This window comes from Cladophialophora psammophila, assembly GCF_000585535.1.
Source record: "Cladophialophora psammophila CBS 110553 chromosome Unknown aczJe-supercont1.38, whole genome shotgun sequence".
NCBI classification, from domain to species: domain Eukaryota; kingdom Fungi; phylum Ascomycota; class Eurotiomycetes; order Chaetothyriales; family Herpotrichiellaceae; genus Cladophialophora; species Cladophialophora psammophila.
Genome location: NW_006912959.1, coordinates 174,991 through 195,184, shown reverse-complemented (window position 1 = coordinate 195,184; position 20,194 = coordinate 174,991). Strand labels below are relative to the sequence as shown.

General features: G+C 52.3%; 7 protein-coding genes across 7 annotated transcripts; 3 read left to right on the top strand and 4 right to left on the bottom strand.

Annotated features, from left to right (window-relative positions):
• Positions 1 to 1,270: 1,270 nt before the first annotated feature.
• Positions 1,271 to 2,464, bottom strand: A1O5_12873 (uncharacterized protein; the record flags this gene model as incomplete). The annotated part of the gene is made up of 1 exon (XM_007753442.1): positions 1,271 to 2,464. One exon carries the CDS (start codon positions 2,462 to 2,464, stop codon positions 1,271 to 1,273), a length of 1,194 nt encoding a protein of 397 aa, XP_007751632.1.
• A 2,723-nt stretch (positions 2,465 to 5,187) lies between these two features.
• On the bottom strand, positions 5,188 to 6,303 carry A1O5_12872 (uncharacterized protein; the record flags this gene model as incomplete). Its single annotated transcript, XM_007753441.1, has 2 exons — positions 5,188 to 5,936; positions 5,997 to 6,303. The coding sequence occupies 2 exons, from the start codon at positions 6,301 to 6,303 to the stop codon at positions 5,188 to 5,190; spliced, it is 1,056 nt and encodes a 351-aa protein (XP_007751631.1).
• Positions 6,304 to 7,292: 989 nt separating this feature from the next.
• On the top strand, positions 7,293 to 8,529 carry A1O5_12871 (leucyl aminopeptidase; the record flags this gene model as incomplete). The annotated part of the gene is made up of 2 exons (XM_007753440.1): positions 7,293 to 7,481; positions 7,546 to 8,529. The coding sequence occupies 2 exons, from the start codon at positions 7,293 to 7,295 to the stop codon at positions 8,527 to 8,529; spliced, it is 1,173 nt and encodes a 390-aa protein (XP_007751630.1).
• A 538-nt stretch (positions 8,530 to 9,067) lies between these two features.
• Positions 9,068 to 10,110, top strand: A1O5_12870 (uncharacterized protein; the record flags this gene model as incomplete). Its single annotated transcript, XM_007753439.1, has 4 exons — positions 9,068 to 9,083; positions 9,137 to 9,462; positions 9,516 to 9,855; positions 9,914 to 10,110. The coding sequence occupies 4 exons, from the start codon at positions 9,068 to 9,070 to the stop codon at positions 10,108 to 10,110; spliced, it is 879 nt and encodes a 292-aa protein (XP_007751629.1).
• Positions 10,111 to 10,835: 725 nt separating this feature from the next.
• A1O5_12869 (uncharacterized protein) lies at positions 10,836 to 12,428 on the top strand (the record flags this gene model as incomplete). Its single annotated transcript, XM_007753438.1, has 1 exon — positions 10,836 to 12,428. One exon carries the CDS (start codon positions 10,836 to 10,838, stop codon positions 12,426 to 12,428), a length of 1,593 nt encoding a protein of 530 aa, XP_007751628.1.
• A 1,319-nt stretch (positions 12,429 to 13,747) lies between these two features.
• A1O5_12868 (uncharacterized protein) lies at positions 13,748 to 15,197 on the bottom strand (the record flags this gene model as incomplete). Its single annotated transcript, XM_007753437.1, has 2 exons — positions 13,748 to 14,381; positions 14,545 to 15,197. 2 exons carry the CDS (start codon positions 15,195 to 15,197, stop codon positions 13,748 to 13,750), a joined length of 1,287 nt encoding a protein of 428 aa, XP_007751627.1.
• Positions 15,198 to 17,969: 2,772 nt separating this feature from the next.
• A1O5_12867 (uncharacterized protein) lies at positions 17,970 to 20,015 on the bottom strand (the record flags this gene model as incomplete). Its single annotated transcript, XM_007753436.1, has 4 exons — positions 17,970 to 18,116; positions 18,245 to 18,405; positions 18,536 to 19,042; positions 19,262 to 20,015. The coding sequence occupies 4 exons, from the start codon at positions 20,013 to 20,015 to the stop codon at positions 17,970 to 17,972; spliced, it is 1,569 nt and encodes a 522-aa protein (XP_007751626.1).
• Between the last annotated feature and the right edge of the window lie 179 nt (positions 20,016 to 20,194).

The window sequence follows — 20,194 nt, the reverse complement described above, 5'->3', positions numbered from 1 at the left end:
CTGTGTACAATTGCCAGGACAAGCCGGATAGGAGGCCAGAGGCAAGAATGCGGGAAACAATTTGATAATAAGGATCAATTAGCCGATGGAGAGTAACGCAATCTCTAGTAACAACCCCGGAGTGCAAGGGACATTGAGGGTCGGTGTCCAGTTATTTTAGACCAAAGAGGAAATAGGGGACACGAGAGAGAGAGAGGGAGGGAGAGAGAAATGAGGACAGAAGGCAGGCGAGATCCCTGCTGCTGGGACCTGTGACTGACAGCGGGAGGCTGGAGAGCTTAGGCCTGCAGTGAGCAGCAGTGTGCAATAGAAAAGGAACGCGGCATTGAGCCGTCGAGCGTGGCAAGAGTTTTGAGAGCTGTGCAGCAGTAGTATGTTGTCTAGGATGATGGCACCAGATGGAGGGATGATGGTTGGAGCAAGATGCAGAGCAGGAACAAAAAACAGAGTCTGGTGGAGAGGCCACAAATGGGGACAAATGGGGAAGCCCAAGACCGACGTAGGAAAGTATTCGGTCAGCGGGAGCGTCTGGGCCAATCACGGCGGCGGGTGACGGAGGCCAAGCCGCTAGTTCTAAATGAGGACTAGATCTGTGCTATACAAATTTCGAGTAGAATACCGAGTACTAACAAGTAGATACCCATGTAGCTCGGAAGGTACCAAGGTCCTCCGTGCAAGTACAACTCCCATATCATACCAAGCGGCCCGAAAACCCAGCGAATGCCTAGAGAGTCCTCCTGCTAAGTCTCAGTAGAGGCAACTGTGCCTTTCATTTGTACAGATTCCTCCCACGGGAGCATGGACACAGTACCAATGATACTCGTGTCAAGTCGTCTGTTTAGCTATACATTCCAGAGCCTTTCATCTTGTGGAACACGAGTCATGCGAAATGGGTCCATCCATTCTCGCCATGTCGTGTCCCGTACGTCCCTAATTTACGCTGTCCAAAGCCTTGTCCCCATCGCTGACCAGCCCAAATTTGTCCAGACATTCCTGTCCAGATCAATCCTCTGCCATAAGCTGGCCCAATGCAAATTCTGTACAAGAAATGTGACGGATTCCACCGTGACAACACCCCCAAGAGTCCATCACTAATGCCCTTTGCATCTCATCTTCGCGATGCATCCCACACCGCCTGTAGCTCTGTGTAACGCCTCTGCAACGGGAAATCCATTCCCGGGTTCGTGTCCAGACTGGAAAAAAAAAAGTTCAAAGGCAAAAAAAGACAAATCCACAAAGTGCGATCTGACACCGATCGCTCTTTTCTGGGTCAAGAGCGGTGTGGTTCATGCCAGTGTCTCTTGATGCAGTCATCCACAAGGCTCATGAGTCCGGTCGCCATAATCACGTCTCCTAAGTCATTCGAGACTTGTTTCTCCGTGAGCCGCAGACTGCACGGTGGCACCCAACCCCCCAGCGCCGCCTCTTGCCTGCTCTGTCTCTGAGACAACTTGTCAGGAGTAATATGAGCAATGCACACCCCCGAAGACGCAGCGATCAGCTCAAAAGAGAAGACCAGCTCTGATTCATCTCGATAGATATTCCGTCTCCAAGAATACCGTTCGCCCCAATACTCAAACTCGTACTTGCCGTCCCCTGTCTTACTACGCTCGAGTTCGACCTGAGCATAGTTGGAGAACTCGATTCTGATAGTATCGGTGGGAATAGTGGCCTTGACGTCGACTTGCGCCGCGAAAGAACTGAAGTCGTCGTCCGACTCCTCGTCTCGAATCTCTTGCGCTGGCTTCGTCCGAGGCTTGCTCTTCAACGTTTTGAGATTTATCTTGGCGAGAGTCGAGGTAAATGACAGCCGTCTGGGCGAGGATGATGAAGATGATTTTTTGGCGGCCGGCTTCAGATACTTTCTTCTCGAGTTGCAGACTTCCCGACCCGATTGCCGCTGATATCGACGAAGCGAGAACTGCCGTTCGGCGAGATCGTACATGCGGAGGTGGAAAAGAGTCAACTTCAGCTTGTGTCCTTTGGCGATGCTCAACTCAGTATCAACCCGAAGATTTAAATTTCCGTCCGGAGTGGTGTCGTCGTGTTGGATAAGGATTCTTCTTGTGGATGGAAACAGCTCTCCGAATTCGATGGGGGTGGTGGCGATCGCATCAGGCTTATAGCATATATGTCTCATCAATGGACATAAGCTTGGAGGTCTCGATGATGCATCATCAATATCAGAAGCAATTGTTGAGGTATATGTTTCGGTTGATGCTCGAGGGTCTTGTTCGTGTTCATGTTCATCGGGATGAACGATGCACCCATCAACAATTTCACGCTCCTCATAGTTGTGGTAATGCTTGGCAACAGGTTTGGTGTCGCTACAAGACGTGAGGTTGGTATATTGAGTGTGACTAGAGAGGCTCGAATGGCTGGACTGGTCGCTGCGGGTCGAGGTGGAGCTCTGAGAAGTAGCAGATCCTTTCGACCAGATCCGACCTGGGGTACGTCGTGGCATGATGTTGAAACAGATGCGGGATACTCAGGTGTTGTTGTGAAGTAGGAGAGGGTTGCTGGTCTATAATGAAATGGGAAAGCGATTTCTAGGTCTTGATAAGAGAGATATTTCAGAGAGATGCGAGGTAATGAAGACACGGCAATAGAAAGAACCGGAGGTAGCGACACCAACGGCATATCAAAAGAAAGCGAGACCATTGCGGTTATTGGTGACAATCCCCAAAAAGCAAACAGACTTGACTGACCAGATCACTCCACAGGCAGACAAGGACGATGTCAACCTCTCCTAGCCATTTTGCACGAGGAAGGACAGGCGCAGGTGATGGCGCGGCAGCAATCGTACATATTACGGCGGATTTGTGGCAGCGGAGTGGGAGACAAGCCAGGAGAGCAATATGGCGGGTGTGGCCGGGACCTGCCGCAGATTACCAGTTTTCTTCTGGAAACACTTTGCACCCGGATTTGCTGAGAACGATATGTTCACCTAAGATACCTAGGCATCTTAGTGATCCTGCTTAGCGAACAAGCCCTCAACCACACTCCAATAACCGACTCGTACGGGGTAACAGTGACCCGGACAACACCCATTCAGCGTCGAACCAGCATCATTCTCCGTGGCGTGGGAGGCAAACCGCAGAGAAGACGCGGACAAAAACAGTGCAATGCCAATGGTGGCGAGAAGGACGTCGGACGGAGAAAAGGACCACAGGTAGATGGCGGATGGTTGGATGAACGACGGATCTCGTGGTGGGATGGCAAAAAATGGACACATGTGAGGAACGGAGCGAAAATCGACGTGTTTGCTGCTGTCAGACGTAGCTGTGAAAATGAGCAGGTGACAGGATGACGGGGATCCGGCCGTGCAAATAAGAAATTCAATGCCTGTCTGACCGAATGCTTCACTTGTGTTGACCGTGTCAAGCAGGTGATGGTGCAAAGCCCATGTGCCACGTCAACGAGACCAGGTGAAAATCCGATGGCCGGGTTTGGCGGGACAAGGCCGAGGTCACTAGACTGTATTGGGGCTAGCAGCGTGCCTTAATTCAACCTTTGCCGAAGTCCTGATGAACTGCTTCCTTCCTTGCTAACTTAGTCTGCGGCAAATATGTGGCACCACTTCATTGGTACTGAACCTCGCCATGTCACCTGCTTTGCTTTTCAATACGCTGCTTCAATCTTGGCTGCTATGCATGCCCGTGCCATATTTGGAGAGCCTTCAAATCGTGTTGGAAGCTCAAGAGCGGACATGAACATGTGTTCACTGCCAGATGCTGTACCTTTGTGCCTCTATACCACCAAAAAAGTCCATATCTTTCGTCTCGGGTGCTGCAGCTGAGCAACCTCGATCCTTTCATCATGCCGAGAATGCCACCTTTGGGCAGCCATGTCTCGCTTCATTTTCAAGCATTGGGTCTGTCATCCTGCATCTCAAAGCATGACCGAGTAGAGCTCCAGCAAAAGGTCCTCTTCTATCCTTCGTTGCGAGCACGTGTACTCAGGGCGAATCTGAGTCAGGCAACAATATCATAATCATCGGGTGTGAGGCATTTTAGGACGAATCTGGAGAAAAGTCATGCAACCACTCCCGAAATGAGGAGAAATAACGGTAGGTTGCATCGTTTTGATCATCCACCACCAGCAACGGCTCGACCCGCAAAATGGCCATGAGCTATAGTTCATGCCCAACTTGCTTCTAATGTTGTTTTTCAGTGATAGCGTTCGCACGTACCTGACTACTCAATTCCGAGAAACATTGGCCACCAAGCTTTGTGGTTGATCAGAGCTCCTGAACCTGGTCCTGGAAGGCTGCGGGCTCCAAGTCCCGTCCGGGGCTACCGTCTGCACTCCGATGCAAACTGTGAGCTTTGTGCTTGACGGCTCGCATGAACTTTACAGCCTAGGCGGGGCTCGGAACGGGCAGAAGGGGGGCACTTGAGATCTCCATCCTCGGTTCTGCGTGGCGTTGTACATGCCAGGTGTTCTCCATCTCACGGCCGTTTCTGTCGCGGGAGATTCATGGCACAGTATCACTGCCACAATGGCCGTTCGCCTCCCTGTCGACTCGCTGTCACGGTATATGCCATGCCTGAATTCGTGCTTGAGCACGTTCACGCAATAAAAGCAGCCATTGCATGCCTCCCCGTGTCCTAGCTCATGTCGGACCACGTTCGCAATCTTGCTATCTTTCAATTAGACGACCACTTACTCTGTACATCTTGCCGGAACTCTGCACTGGTCCTAGTTCGGTTTGTGTCCGTCTTACATTCTCGTCAAGAACGCTGACGTTACTGGATCTTCGGGGATTTCGAGGTTTTCTTCAATTTCATTGGCCCCCAACAGGCTTGCTTTATCAATCACTGTGAGGAATTTCCTCTCCTCGTTGCGATATGGTGTGTAGCTGTGTTTGGCTGCGTAATCCCACTCAGCTCCACCAGTTCGTCGATATGCTCCACACCCGTGCAACGAGTCATGTCTACAGAGCCCTGCACGAAGGGCCCTGATCAACATCCAGCTAGAGCGCTGCAATGTCCATCACGAAAAATTCTGAAAAAAAAAAAGAAGCAACGCACGAATCATGAAATTTCTGTTGCAATTAGATTGTCTAATGTTCTACAATCGACCAATAGAAGATTTCCTTGCCCCATCAACACGGAGGAGCGTTTAGAGCTCAACGAGTTCGAGGACGACGCGTCGAACCCTCACGGACAGGAGTTGGGATCATCTTTACACCATCCCCCACAATGGCCGTGGGAGTTCGATTTCGCGACCGACTTCGACGCCTCGGCCCAGAAATCCTCTTGCTCGACTGTCCACGCCCACATAGGCTTGCCTTCTCTTCTCCTCACCCTCGATGTCACGCGTAACACTCCAAGTTCGCAAGCCATAGTAGCTGCCCACGCAATGCACCAGCCATCTCGCAAAGGCGGCACCCTTGTCTTTATCCAGACCCTCGAAGACCATTTTCTCAGTGCCGATGGTGCCCTCCTCGTCCCATTCCATTTCACCCCTGTCCCTCTGCTCCTTGCCAGGTGAATCGTGCATAGCACCATTTCTGCCTATGAAAACAATTTCCTCGTCCTCACTGTCACTAGTCAGAGGAATGTCATGCAGACCATCTCTTCTTAGACGGATTTCTCTTTCGTTCCACTTGCGCACGAATGCTCGGACCGTCTCCTCCAGGTCCTGAAGCAATCCCTTGGCGGCTTTGGCGCGCTTGAGTTTGGCTCGCACTTCCTTCGGGATGCTGGTGGCCGCTTCCTCCATGGGACTCATGCCGGTGTTCTGCACGCGTCTTCCGTGGGACCGGATGCTGTTCCGGCGACCCCTGAGCTTGGATTCGACAGTCCGCTGAAACTCGGCGGCATCCCACAGGGGAGCGAGATAGTAAGGGACGGTTCGACGAGGGTAGGTGGGACGAACTTCCCAGTCAGAGGGCAGGGGAGGGACAGCCCAAGGGTTTGACAGAAGGCGATCTATTCGTCAGATTTTATTTAGTCACCCAACAGTCGTCTCTGGGTAGATTGTAGGAGTACCATTTTCCCATCGCCGTCGCTGCCGCGAACCCTCCTTGCCCTTGAGCAGGGCTTCGCGACGGTCCATGCTGTCGCGACGCACGAGCTTTCGATCGGAGTATACCCCCGACTGAGCGACAACAGCCGTTCTCGAAGTCGCGTCAATAGGAACCGTGATGCGCACTGAAGTGCTAGCGACACGAGTCCGCTCGGGCGTCGTCGCAGGGTCAATGGAGACGTTTTTCATCTGAACAGTCACCTCTTCGGTGCTTTGCGAAGCGCCAGGCGCGACGGCCTCGGGGGTCGACATTATCGGGACGATAGCCATGGGTGATGATAACCGATCGATGCGACGTCCAAAGTGCTCGAGAGAGTGGCGAAATGACGGCCAGACAGAGAAAAGGCAGTTCAGGGGAGCAACGATCTGGAACCGTGGAGGCGAAGGGAGACCTTGAGTCAAATGTTTCAACGAATCTTTGATGGAAGAAGGGTAAGGGGCAGGTTGTGTGAGAAAGCTATCTCTTGAAGGGTGCGCGGTTGAGGCTCATTCGGGAAAAGGATGGCCTCCCACATCCCGTAAGTAGGTAGTCGGACTATTACTGGGTACTTGCGCCCGCAGTTGCAGTTGGTGACGCGGATATTCTCCAAAGCTACTAGCGAGTGCTGGGTAGGGAGCCACGGACGAATTACAGACCAGCCTCCAGCACCGTGGGGGAGAGGATTGATTCAACATGAGTCAAAGATGGACAAGTGACACATCGATATATTTATATTGTCTTGATCGGCCCGTGGTCAGTTAGTCTACAAAGCCCTATATATCATGGTGACTCGAGTATTACGTTCCTCGTTGACCAGAAACGGCGCAAGACAGTCCAATTGTGAAGAAATTCATTTCTACAGTACTTCGTACCGGGTATGGCGATGAGGAGCTGACCGCGAAGTGCTGCACGGGGTCCTTGGAGTCCCTATTTGTTTCGGAGGAGCACCCCTCAGCCATTCTCTACCTACTTGTTACCTCGTACAAGGAGGCCTATCACGGGGTGCCACCATAGCCCATGGTGGTCAAGTTTTGGGGCAGAGGGGGCGGGTGGGCAGGCCCTGGGTGGCCCAGTCGCTAAGGAGGATCTCAACCACCTGCAGTCTACCGGGTACTCGGTACTTACTGTAGTAGTCTATTCAATTCTCTGGTGCCTGCGTCTCCAACACCAGATACCATTTCCATCCATCCCATACTGCTCTGTATACCAACACCTTTCTTGAATCGACTTCGGTGCTTGGGATATCGTTCTTTTCATTTTCCCTTCGTGTGATATTGTCATGAAGTCCCTCGCGCTTCTGCTCATCTCGCTGGCGACTTCCGTCTCGGCTCGTTCTATCGACACTGACCCCCAGCAAGCAATTATTCCTCTAGATGGACAGTCTGCCATTCAAGACCGGGCTTTGATTGAATTGAGCCCCGGAGAGACGAGATGGGTGTCGGAGGAGGAGAAATGGGAGCTCAAGAGAGTATGTCTATGCCTAGCCCTGTGCCCCCGGCGAACGGACACACCGCTGACTCGACCGGCAACAGAATGGAGTCAAGTTTATGGACATCACCGAGAATGGAGATACATATCCATACGCGGTCGATCCTGAAATGGCTGCGAATTCAATCGTCTATCCCTCGAAGCCCGAGCACAAGCATGAGGTCAAGGCGTTGATGAAGACGTTGGACAAGGACAACATGCGCAAGCACCTTGAAGGTCTCACCTCCTTCCACACGCGCTACTTCAGAAGCCAGGACGGCATTGATGCAGCCCTGTGGTTGCATGACCAGATTGAAGAAGTGATTGAAGCGTCCGGTGCATTCAACTACAGTGCTTCTTTGAGCCTGTTCCCGCATTCATGGGGCCAATCAAGCATCATTGCGCGGTTCCCCGGGCGGACAAATCACACCATTGTGATCGGCGCTCATCTGGACAGCGTCAATATGTACTTCCCTTACCTCCGTGCCCCTGGCGCCGACGATGATGGCAGCGGAACGGTGACCATCCTCGAGGCCTTGACGGCGCTGCTCGGGTCAGAGAAGATTGTGACCGGCTCAAGTGAGAACACGGTAGAGTTCCACTGGTATTCGGCCGAGGAGGGTGGACTTCTCGGGAGCCAGGCCATCTTCAAGTCGTATCACGAAGAAGGAAAGGACATCAAAGCCATGATTCAGCAAGACATGACAGGCTACATCGAGCAAACCCTCGCGCACGGGAAGCCTGAATCCGTTGGAGTGATTACCGACTTTGTGGACCCAGCTCTGACGCAGTTTGTCGAAGGCATTATTACCGCCTATTGTGACATCCCTTACACCCTGACCAAATGTGGATATGCGTGCTCCGACCACGCGTCGGCGAGCAAATACGGCTATCCCTCAGCATTTGTGATCGAGTCGGATTTTGAATATTCGGACAAGAAGATCCACACTTCAGAGGATCTCATCAAGTACTTGAGTTTTGACCATATGCTCCAGCATGCCAAGATGACGCTGGGGTTTGCATATGAAGCTGCCATGGCCAAGTTCTGAGCGGGCAGGGGTCTGTCAGACACATATACCCACTTTTGGATACTGCATGTATGATATAGCATCATTGTCCTCTGAGACTTGTGGCCTGATGTGTTTGTGTTGTTTGTTCCTGTTAGTAACCAGCACGTGAAATGCGAGACAGCAGAGTGAGAGGCGGAGTGACTCCTGACGTCATTTCCCCACGATTCTCTGGACCGGCTGGAGCTGTTGTCCCGCACGCAAATCACGTCCCCATTCAACTCCTCCTTCACGACATCGTTACACTGCTAAGCGTCCAAGTCGATCACGAGGACAAGTTGGTCTCTATGAAACCAGGGCCCGGATTCTGCCGTCTTTGTGGTTGTTGTTGCCGTCGTTGACTGACCCTGCTTACCGAAGTCTATCTTCCCTCCCAGTCAATATTCTATACCTATCTATGCGCCGTGTTGATTGAGCCTCAACTCTCTGTGAGCCTGCACTCTGTCCACTGTTCTGCGCTTCCACAAGATCGGTCGAAGGAAAGCATCCAAATCCCCGCCGTCGGTCACAGGAGCTCGAGATGCCTCTCACAGACTGTATGAAGAGCGACCAAACTGCAAACTTGGTGTCTGCTGACCCGCCTCTATAGACAATCCGTTCGCGAAGCGCGAAGAATTTACCCAGAGAAACCTCATTGCGTACAAGATCCTCACGATAGTCAGCTGGATTGTTCTCGTTATCTTTGGAGCAGTCTACACATTCGAGCGTCCCACCGATTGCAAACGTCACAAAGATTGTCACACAATATGGGGGCAGAACAATCACCACCCTACAGGGTTCAGTGTCAATTCGGTGCTGACCAGCATCTACTGGGTCATTGTCCTCATCTTACAAGCACACTATGTTCGATTTCTTTGGAGTGCGGAAAAGGATTACGTTACTCATGCTGCCAATGTGGGCTCGCATTTCATCCTGGTATGCTTCTCGAGCACCAGAGTGAATACACCGTCACTAACGGCATTTACCAGCACAATATCTTGACCTTGGGCTTCATTATGCTTTGGGTCCGGTCGTACTTCTGGCAGGGCGAGCTCCTTCTCATTGTCAACCTCTTCAACCTGACAGCTCTCTACTTTGGCCACCCAACCACTCCCTTGATCATCCACATTCCGATAGTTTCTGCACCCTTGGCCTGGAACTATGTCGCAATCTTCTGGAATGGAGCTGCGATGGTCCCCGGCGCCACCAAGCTGCCTGCTCGGATTGTCGCCAACATCTTTATTTGGGGCATTCTTATGCTGGGCGCCTTCTTCCTCGCGGTCTTCAAAGACTATACCATGGGTTTTGAGTTGGCTATTCTCGCCCTGTGTGAGCTTCACCATACTATTTTTCAAATCCTTTTTTGGGCTAACACTACATCAAATAGCACTTGCACTGGGCCAACTTGCTACAAAGGTTGTGGCTTTCCAGTGGATCTTTGCTTTCGTCATCGCCGGTGTCCTTTTCGTTCTCTCCCTGGCAGTGGGAGCTCCGAAGCTCTTTGGAGCAGATCGCAGTGCTCGCCAAGAGGGTGCAATTGTCAGCGAGGATCGAGAACGAGCCCCCCTTCTGGACGAGCACTGAAGCAGAGGTCGACCACATTGTGTCATGGTCGTGCGGCATGGCCTTCGTCAGGTCATGGCTTCAGAATGCACATCGAATAACATTTCAAACTGTCGAATTGGCTGCCTTCCATCTCTCAGGACAGGCCCAATACGAGATTCTTTATGGTAATCGCCTGGTCGCTGTAATGTCTTGGTCGAATGATGAGACGACCAGAGTCTGCTCCTTACTTGCCTATCAGGGGAAGTCGGACCTTGGGTTGGTGTCGCATCTATTCTCGACACAGTAATCTGGGCCTTTATATAGGCCCATACTCAGTATGAGAGGAAGGAAAGGGCCTTTTTTTTTTCCGGGCAGACAAGATACCCACTTCACCACATGCATGTGGATCTTAACATTTCCTTGTTGCCTTGGGCTGGTCTTGGTCACAGATAACATCACACACAAAGAATTAGTATCCAAGCAAGTACTTGTCTTGTCCAGGGCTGTAAACCAACCAGATTGCAGGGTTTGGAGAGGTTTAGCAGGCGCCTGGTTTGTATTGCAATTGCCAGCCATTTCGCATTTCGCATCTTGGGCGGCTGTGCCCCTCCTTACTTAGCCTCAACCACACGCGGCTGGGGACTTGGGAGGATCGAACAGCAACCCAGCCGCGCCACAGAGATCTTTCTTTATTTTTGTTTCATCTTTGGTCTCTTTGGTCTCTTCTCATGGCAACGGACGATCCCGATTTATCGCTCACAACCATGGCGGATTCGGACGTTGTGGCCGAGGGCAAGTCGCCACCGACGTCTCCTGTGTCCGATACCAAGACGACCAAGACGTTGTCTCCGTCGACTGAAGCACAAACCAAGACCGAAGCCCAAGCCGACAAGGACTCTGTGAGCTCAGGATCACCACCAGCATCGACGTCCTGGAATGACAACGACGGAAAGACAAGCATGGCCCGCTTCATGGAACCTGATCCAGAAACCATCCACCCCGATGTTGACCTCAACGACCGAAACAATCTCGTTCGTCTGCTCGCTCTCTACCAGTCCGGCTGGGAACAGGGGCGCGGGCGCGGTCCCCGAGAACACGACACCTGTATCTGGTGTAGAGGACCTGTGGCATCAAACGTTCAAATCCTTACCCATGTCGGCACTAGCAACAGTTGTAGGAACAGCTGGCCCGCGACCTGCCTCATGGACTGGATCAACCAAGAGCTCGACGTTGTCCGCAATCGTGTGTTGCGATGCCCCATGTGTCGAGAGGAGTTTTTTAACATCTACACTCAGTCTCGCGCCGATTTCAGGGCGAACCAAGGAGGACCGGATGCGGAGCTTGTGATTAATGGCGCCTGGTTGAGATGTATTCTCTTCAGTCCCATCTATGCCAGGGAGTTTTGTGTCAAGACTGGAAAGCCGATCATCATCATCAAGAGTGAGGAAGCCAGGAAGCTCATGCTTCTGAACAGAGAGAAAGCCATCTTCAACCCATGTGAAGGGCTTGCTCGAACTCCCTACGAGGTGAAGGGGAGGTGGTTTCGTAGACTCAACCTTCCAGACACATCAGCCACTGCTGGACAACCTCAACCCTTCGCTTCTGCTGAAGCCCCAGCCCTCTCCTCTGCAGGACAAATTCACCCCCTCTACGCTGCTGGACAAGCCCTCATCTCCGCTGGAGATATGTCTGCTGGACAAGCCATCGTCGCTACTCAACAAGCCTTCGCCTCAGTCCCGAGTCTACATGCTCCAGCCATTCCCACCAATCCTGCTGGACAAATCCAAGCGCTCGAAACCTCTGAACTCCCCAACCCATATGCTCCAGCCATTCCCCTCAGTCGTGCCGAGAAAATTGACGAGCCGCCAAAACCCGCCTTCGACACAGTCTGGGTCCTCCTCGATTGGGGAAACAACCAATTCCGAATGGCACCATTCTTGTCTGTCCAGGCCCATGCCTTGAAGATCCTGACGGAGGAACAGGGAGGAGTTGTGAAGACCATGACAGCAGATGAGTTCGCTGCGATGGCCAAGGAAAATGGAGGTCTGAAGGCCGCGGTTACGGGCTTCAAGGCTGACGGTGTCGAAGAGATGGATGAAATGGAGACCTCGGGCAAGAACTGGCTAAAGAAATTGCAGCCTGAGTTCTCGGAGGACGGTCCATACGCGTCGGATAAGACCTGGTATAAAAGACTTGTCGAGTCTTTTCGAGTCAGGCTGTTTGAGCCACCAACAGATGGCGACAATGACGGCGACGGCGTCCTGGGCGTCCAGGAGCATCCCCCCGGTGTACAGACGGACGCGGATGACGAATGGGAGGATTCGGAAGAGTCCTTGCCGGACGATGCGCTCGAGTAGATGGCAGCAGCAAGCACCATCACCATCACCATCACCATCACCTGCGGCGTGAATCCGTCACCACGGCAATTTAGTTGATAAGGCCAAGAACACTCAGAAGAAACAAACTCAGCATAGTTGCGAGCAGCGCCCTGGAGCAGCGGTCACCTTGGGAGCACCCCATCGGTCCTCCAGTTCATCAATCATGAGCAGATACATAGATGCTGAGCAGGGCTATCGGTGACATTACTTCTAGCAAGGCTTGGAGACATTGGAAACATAGGAAGGAAGGCACGAAAGCTAGAGCCGGACCCAGAGCAAGAGCCAGTGCCATAGCCATGCCATCGGCAAAGCAGCTCCCGTAGCCATAACAGCTCCATAGCAAAGCAAAGTCATAGCAAATGCAAATTACCCCGTAACCGCAAGATGGTTGTCCGTTCTCTCTACGTGGCAAATCCCAAACGCACTAACTCACACCACAGCAGCACGCCCCGCGCACGACTGTGGAGGCCATGACCAAATAGAATAGGTAGGCCAGACACGATCAAGTCATATATCTATCTATCTATATCTATCTATATACTGGTATAAAGGGCGGCATATTCCATCTCAACCCTTTATGGTTCTACTATTTCCTCTTAGAGGAGAAGGCAGGAAGAGGGAGAGTGTGTCTGTCTGCTTTATCCTGTTTAATCTTAAAAGAATGTGTGTGTGAGAGAGTGAGAGACTGAGAGAGAAAGAGAGAGAGAGGAGAGAGCAACGCGATTCTTCTCAGCGGTGTATTGTTCGAGGTACCTGGGTTCGCTTTGGGTTCGTTACGAGGTATTGGTAATAGGTACGAATAAGTGGTTGAGGATGTGTACAGAGTGTTTATATGTGAGTAATAGTCAGGGGCAGTTGGTCCATTCAGCTCATTCAGGTATAGCTATATAGATGGTCATTGAGACCCGAAAGAGGTTCTTCTTTTCATTTGTAGTCCCTAAATCCCATTCACGTATCCACATGTGTTCCAATTCCGACCGTGTGCGACTACATGTGTCTCCCTGTGTTCCATATATGTATGCATCCATACAGACATCCATATATCCATGTCTCAATTGGCCAAGTGATCAGTTAATAACCAGAACGAACGATGCCCATAAAAAAAAGCAGGGACGAAGAAAATAGCAAGACGGAAAACAAACTCGCTTGCTCCTGCTCTTGCTCGTGGACAGGTATTTTACACTCATAGATGAACTCGCAGTTTTCATGCCCATCCCTTGTTTTCCCCCTTTTCCCGGCCCATCGGGTCCATTTCATCAAATCCGCACATGTTAGTATTCGCACACTGGCTCCCGCACTCACTCGTAATCGCCACCCCACTCCTTCGCCCTCTCCTTCTCCCTCATGCCCATCTTGGCCTCGACCCAGTCCTCCACCGTGACCCAGCCTCTCCGGCCGGAGAGGACGGCGATGCGGATTGCAAACTGCCACTCGCGCCACCATTCCTGAGCGATCAGCGAGGGCAGGCCGGTCCGGTCGCTGGCGGTGGCATCTCCGTCCCCCGGGCCGCCGCCACCGCTGGTGGAGGTGGAGGATGCTGAGGAGGCGGGTTCGGTGGGCGCGGGCGCGGGCGCGGTCGCGGTTCTAGATGATGTCGGTGATGATGACGAGGCGTTCGGTCCTGCTCCTGCTGATGTTGTTACAGCTGTTTCGTCGGCGGTGTCTGTTTGGCACTCGTGGTCGGTGGTCGTGGCCGTGGTCGTGCCGACGACGGGCCACTCGACGTCGACGACCTCGTATTTCTTGGTCGGGTAGAGGCGAAGGATGTTGGTGAACCAATTGCTCGACTTGCGTTGGATCACCACGTCCGAGTACTGCACCGGGAATTCCACGTGCAGTTTGCCCCGGTATTTCATCAGGGCCAGGAGGGTCCGCACGTGGCCCTCGAGCAGGGCGGTCGGGAGGTTCGGCGTCGAGCGGTGGAGTGCGAAGCTAAATCAGGAGGTGAGTGGTTAGCTGGGTTTGGTCATAGGTAGATGGCTATATAGTGGATCAAGGAGGTAAGTTGCCGTGGGTATCGAGTTTGCGAAACGAAGGTGACGGGATCAAGGAGGAGCCTGGCAAAGAAAAAGCAACAACCAACCCATGCACTCACCTTCGATTCTCAGCCTTATCTTCACAAAACTTCTTTGCCCACAGCTCGAGGGGGGACATATTCATCTCCTCCCTGGTCATCTGCTTCGGCGACCCATTGGACGACCCATGCTGATACCGCTTGACCTTGAGACGGCCCCCGCCACTCTCCGTACCTCCCCAGTCCAAATCCAACATACTCGTCAGGTTGATCTTCAAGTCGAAATCCACGACCGTGTTGACGTGGACGTGGGTGCCCCGGATCACCATGATCGGCTTTGGCGGCAGACATGCCTGCTCGCGAATGAACCTTAGGAGCGTCTTTTGCTGTTTTTGAGAGGTCGACGACGAGTGTGAACTAGACGTCAGTTCCGGGTTGGTGGTCGTGGTGACGGTCTGGTCCTCTGACAGTTTGGAGTCGCGGATCCGGTATTTCACGAACGAGACTGTCGTTAACCGGGACAGTGCCGAGAGCGGGTTCTGTGAGGGGATGGAGAGGGGTGTTGTTGATGATGCAGGCTGTTGAGGAGGTTGACTCTGCGATGATGGACTGTCGGTCCAAGGGTTGGAGTTGGGAAGGACTGTATGTTCGTATGAGGGCGGCAGGTCCGTTGGTGTCGAAGACGAGCCCACGGCGGCGGTACTCTGTAGACTTCTTTTCTCTGAAGAAGCCATCTATTTTTCTTTTTCTTCTCCGTTCAAAATCAATCGTATAGTACTGCGTGCGATGCGGAGATGGGATAGGCTCAATGCGTAAGAAAAACACCCTGGGAACAAGTAACAGATAGTGGTGGCAGCTCAACAACTCCCGGGGTCGAGTGGTGTGATCTTCGCTTTCTATGACAACTGGCAGACCTGATTACAATGCTTCTGTGATAGGAATACAATGATCGCAAAACAGTCAGCACGCTGGATATAATAAACACATAACATTACTCTTGGACCATTGGCGGCAGAGAGAGGCAAGCAAGAGAAGCCACAACCTCAACGAAAAAGAACCACATGCTCTCTCGAATGATCGAATGGATTAGGCACTCGCGTTTTTTTGGCCCGGCACATTCCTCGTAACCTTCCGCAGAATCATCTGCATGCAGGCAAGCGTCGTATGCACGGATAAGCTGGTTCCTTCGTTCTAGGTCGCTCCAAGGGAGTTCAGGCACCGCCACATAGTTTCGGAGCAATCGGGGGCGCCCTCGCGGTCTCGAAATGTCCTAGGGCCTTCAGGCACCAACCTTATCGACAGGGCCAGTGACGGAGATCGTTGGAAGGAAGGTTGGAAGAGCGCATGCTGTGGCTGTGGCTGTGCGGGAGGCAGCGATTGTAGAAACGTGCAGCCGCACAGTACTGGTTACAAAAGCCCGAGCCTTCGGTCTGTTTCGGGCCTCGCTTGTAGCGGCAGTGGCAAGGCAGGAATAAAGGTGTTGCCTGGCAAGGCGAGCCATCAGACAAGGGAAGGCTGAAGTCGATGTCTTCAATCTCCACCGCCCATCTTTTCTCCAACACCAAATCCTTCAAAAAACATCGCTCTCCATGTAAACTGCCAGAGCTGAGTCGTCGTCGAGATCAGCAGAGCTTTATACTTCTAGAACTGCACCTACCAGAATCAAGCCATGCCATGGCTTCGCCGCCCATCACGCCTTGTAAGTAGCACTCGCCCACGACGACGTGGCACTCTCCCTTCGGCCTCAGAACCAGCAGCGCATCGCAACCCCTGACGAGCGCAATCACGTCGCCCTGCTGGGTGCACATGATGGTCCAGACCACACGCCCGGTTTCCGTTATCAACATTTTCGCGTTTGCATGGTGTTGACAGTCATCCCAAAGACCTCGCCCACATCGTTGAGCTCCTCGGAGAAATGCAAGCCCCCGGTTGATGAGTTTGGTGGACCCAGCCCAGTGCCAATTCATGATACCGTGACCCAGCACATCTAAATGTCAATTTCGATAACGAAACCCTTGAGCCACAGCCATAGTGGACCCTTTTGGTCCGCTGGGGGCCGGCTTCTCCTGCAACTCCCGTCGGTTTAGTGTTTACTTTTGTAGAATTGTGATCCATTTCTTCTCTCGCGGCAATGCCAGTGCCAGGAATGCCTTCAGGATTGCTTCGGCCGTGTTGGTGACAGAGCCGTAGATGCTGTACCTTCTCTTGGACGGTACCGGTGGATTGATAATCCACACGACCCCTGATCGAGCAGCTCAGACATCGATCGCGTCGAAAACGAAGCCAGAGTAAATGAGAATCTGGTTACCATCAGCAAAGACCACCGTTGATACCTACATTTTTGGACGCGTTGTCGGGGATCATGTCGAGAAGGGCACCTGGAGATTGGGGAGATGCAAAATCGACCACCAAGGAAGCCGTCTGTCTGTGAAAATCCCAACTGCACAAAGAATACGAGACCCGAATTCATCGGACTCAGGATGTCGAGTGACCCCGTGGGCTCCTGCAACAGCCTTGGTGAACTGTTTCAGACTCACCGAGAGTGGGAGGTGATAGTCGACCAAAATCCGCTACTCGACGGTCGTCGCGACGACTCCCAGAACACCGTAGACTTTGTCCTTTATTTGCGATATCATTCTGTGATGACGAGTCTCGGCCAAGCTTCAGGACCTCATTGAGAGGGTTGCTCGGGGGCAGTTCTTGAAGAATCTACAGGCGGTGCTAGTAAGGGTGCGAGATGAACTTGTAAAATGCTGCCCACTTCCCGAGCTGTTCCTTGGATTTTTCGGAGCCCGAGGTCTAGAGCACACTCATGACATCGACAACAGCCTTAGTGTCTGTTCTGCACGATCTGCTGCAGACTGGCGTCTGCGAGACTTGCCTCGTCGTCGTCCAGGCCCGCGAGGAACGAGAGAGCCATCCAGAAATGGATTCTATCTTGCGTATCTGACTTGTCTTCTCATGCAGGTCGTTCTGATCGATGCATACTGTGTCGACATCAGAGCATAACCAATAAGCTCCTGGCCCAACCATTCACTTCACCCTAGACGGAATGCGGCTTGCTCACACCTGAGGCGTGAAGAGGAATGACCCAGGCATCACAATGGCCGCGAACGCTCCGCTTGTGGCTTCCTGTCCGGACAGCCTTCTCCTCTCTCTCTGGCTCAATAGGTATGACGATTTGTCGATCGTATCTCGTTGCATCTATATGTAGCCGTCCATCCCTCAGGATCGAAGACAGCGAGTAAGTCTGCCGCTTCCTTGAACGCTGACCTCTCGTTACCATCTACGCGCAATAGGTGGTAGCACAGTAGTGAGAGCTTAAGTGAAAACCAGCGAATGACCGAACAGCAATTGAAATTGTGGAAGCCCGTTCTTTGGAGATGTCTGCGTTTTTGCGTGTTGCTTTTCAAACGTGATTGAGTACGAGGTACATATATGATCGATAACGATCTCCCTCTCATGCGAGCCCGAATTCGGTGCAGAATTGCAGATCATGCGAGTATCTACCGGCGGCCAAAGAAGAGAGACTGATAATCTGGCATCCGTACACACTGATACCTTTTGATCCTTTTGACCGTTCGCTCACCTAGCGCTTCCTTCGCCGCACGTCCTGCTTCGGTCAGTTTGCTCATGTCTTCGTTTGCCAACATCTGTAGCGATATCACATTGTCAGCGTGGGATCCAGTCAGAGGTACTAAGCTCAGCTGTGAGCAGGAGTGCCAGAGAGTTACTGGCCAAGAGCAAAGGAAGCTGATCCCAGTGCTTTGAGCTCACTCACAATGTCCAAACTCCAGTCTTCCAACGCCTGACTAAGTGCGTGACGTTCGTCATAATCCGGGTCGTCATCAGGGAGAAGGTACTGCGTGATGTGCCAAGTCCGATCTTGGTCTGGGAGTGGGTTGGCCACATCGTCTGGGTTGTCTATGTGGAGAAGAAGATCTACAGACGCCGTCTATCAGCGAGGATCTCTCAGACCCTACCGACCCAAGGAATATATGTTGGGTGCGATGCCGATCTCGCAAAGAACACCAATTATAATTCTCGAAGATGGATCGGAAGGAACACTTACCACATATCCTATTATGCTCCCGAGAGGCTTCGGCTTCGGCTTGACGTACCTGGGCCCAAAGCACGTCCGCCATGTGCCAAACGTCGGGTTCAACAGTCTGCTCTGAGGCCGATGGTGATTGAGCGGCTGTTTCACAGGCAGACGGTGTTTGCATTGGGTTTTCGTCTGATGCAACAGGGATCTGTTCTGGCGCTGCCGACCCAGTATGTGCTTTTGGAGAAGGTACTTGCTGTTCTGTTGGATTTGCGTTTTCATTTGCCGTTGCTGAGTTTATTTGTGTACTCGAGCTCACTGCTGTAATATGTTCTGCGCTGGGGGAGGATCGTGGATCCTCCTCATGCTTAGGGGTTTGCTGAGTCCGAAGCTTCCATCTAGAAATGTACTCTTCTAGAATACATTGGGCGCCATGGTCGGGTATGTGTTTCCGCATATCAGGCTCAAAGCGAGCCGCGTAGTGTGGCGACGATAAGTCCAGTAGTTGTTCAAAGCATTTAACGTGGTAAAAGTCTATAGTAAATCAGTATAACTAGTAGGCTGGCTCTGAGCGACGCTAGTAATTCTAGAACAAAGGAAGCATGAAATGAGCACCACGACATATTGTTTGGGCGAGTGGGATAAGACTACATTGCCCTACTCGGCCAACAGGTATGATTGAGCCGAAGGGCTCTAAGAAGACCTCTTGAACTGCCGAGTAGACGCGTAGATTCAGTAGGGATTAAATCTTACCTGGACCTCTCGAATCCCAAATCCCCGGAGACAATGCGATCCTGTATTGGCCTGGGGTAATGCGATCGGTGCAATGATCGAGCCTGCAAGTCGCTCCGTTGCGCGAGTCGGGTGCCTCCTGAAACAGAAATAGGGGATAATAGCGCAGGCGGCCAGAGCCAGAGCTGTCGAGCGTTAATTGGGGCTTGATGTGGTTTCGGAGGACCTCCGCTGAACGCTGAATGTCCTCCTGCCTTCGTGCTTCAGGAGAGAGTGCCTGTCGACGGGCCTCCTCCGCGGCATGACGGTTAAAAACCGCTCGCCAATACTCTCGTTCTTCATCAGAATCCACGTCATGACCAACTTTCCTGGCAACGTTTTCCCTTCTCCTGCGCTTTCGACTTTCTGCTAATCGCTCCTTTCGTGTTTTAATCTTTTCCTGCTGATGTATAGAGGCGCGCTCACTGGTTGGTGGATGAGGGGCCACCGTGGACGATAAAGTAGCAGTGGTCGTCAATGGGGAAGGCAGCTCATGAGAGACTCCTCCGTTGTGAGTCCTTTCGACAAACTGTGTAATACTTTGACCAGTGTTGGATGCACTGTGAAGGGGAGTAGATGAGGCCGAGGATGGCTGCGCCGATGAACAGTTGTGGCTGTCATCGTCAGAGGCTTTGTCCCCGGTTTTCTTCTCACTTGCCTCCCCGCCGATGGACGCCTGCGGTGTGGATCTGATCTTGATCCCGTACACACTACGATCGATGGTAGAATACTTCATGTTCCAGTTGTGTAGTCGTAAATGCATTCGTACTCTGACTGAATGTTCTGCGATGGTATCAAGACTGTGGATGAGAATTCTGCACTTGCAACTATGGATTGTTGGAGGAGCGCGCGGCTAAGTTTGTTCATGTTGCAGCCTGAAAGGCAGCAAACGCAGGCAGCACTGGCTAGGGGCCG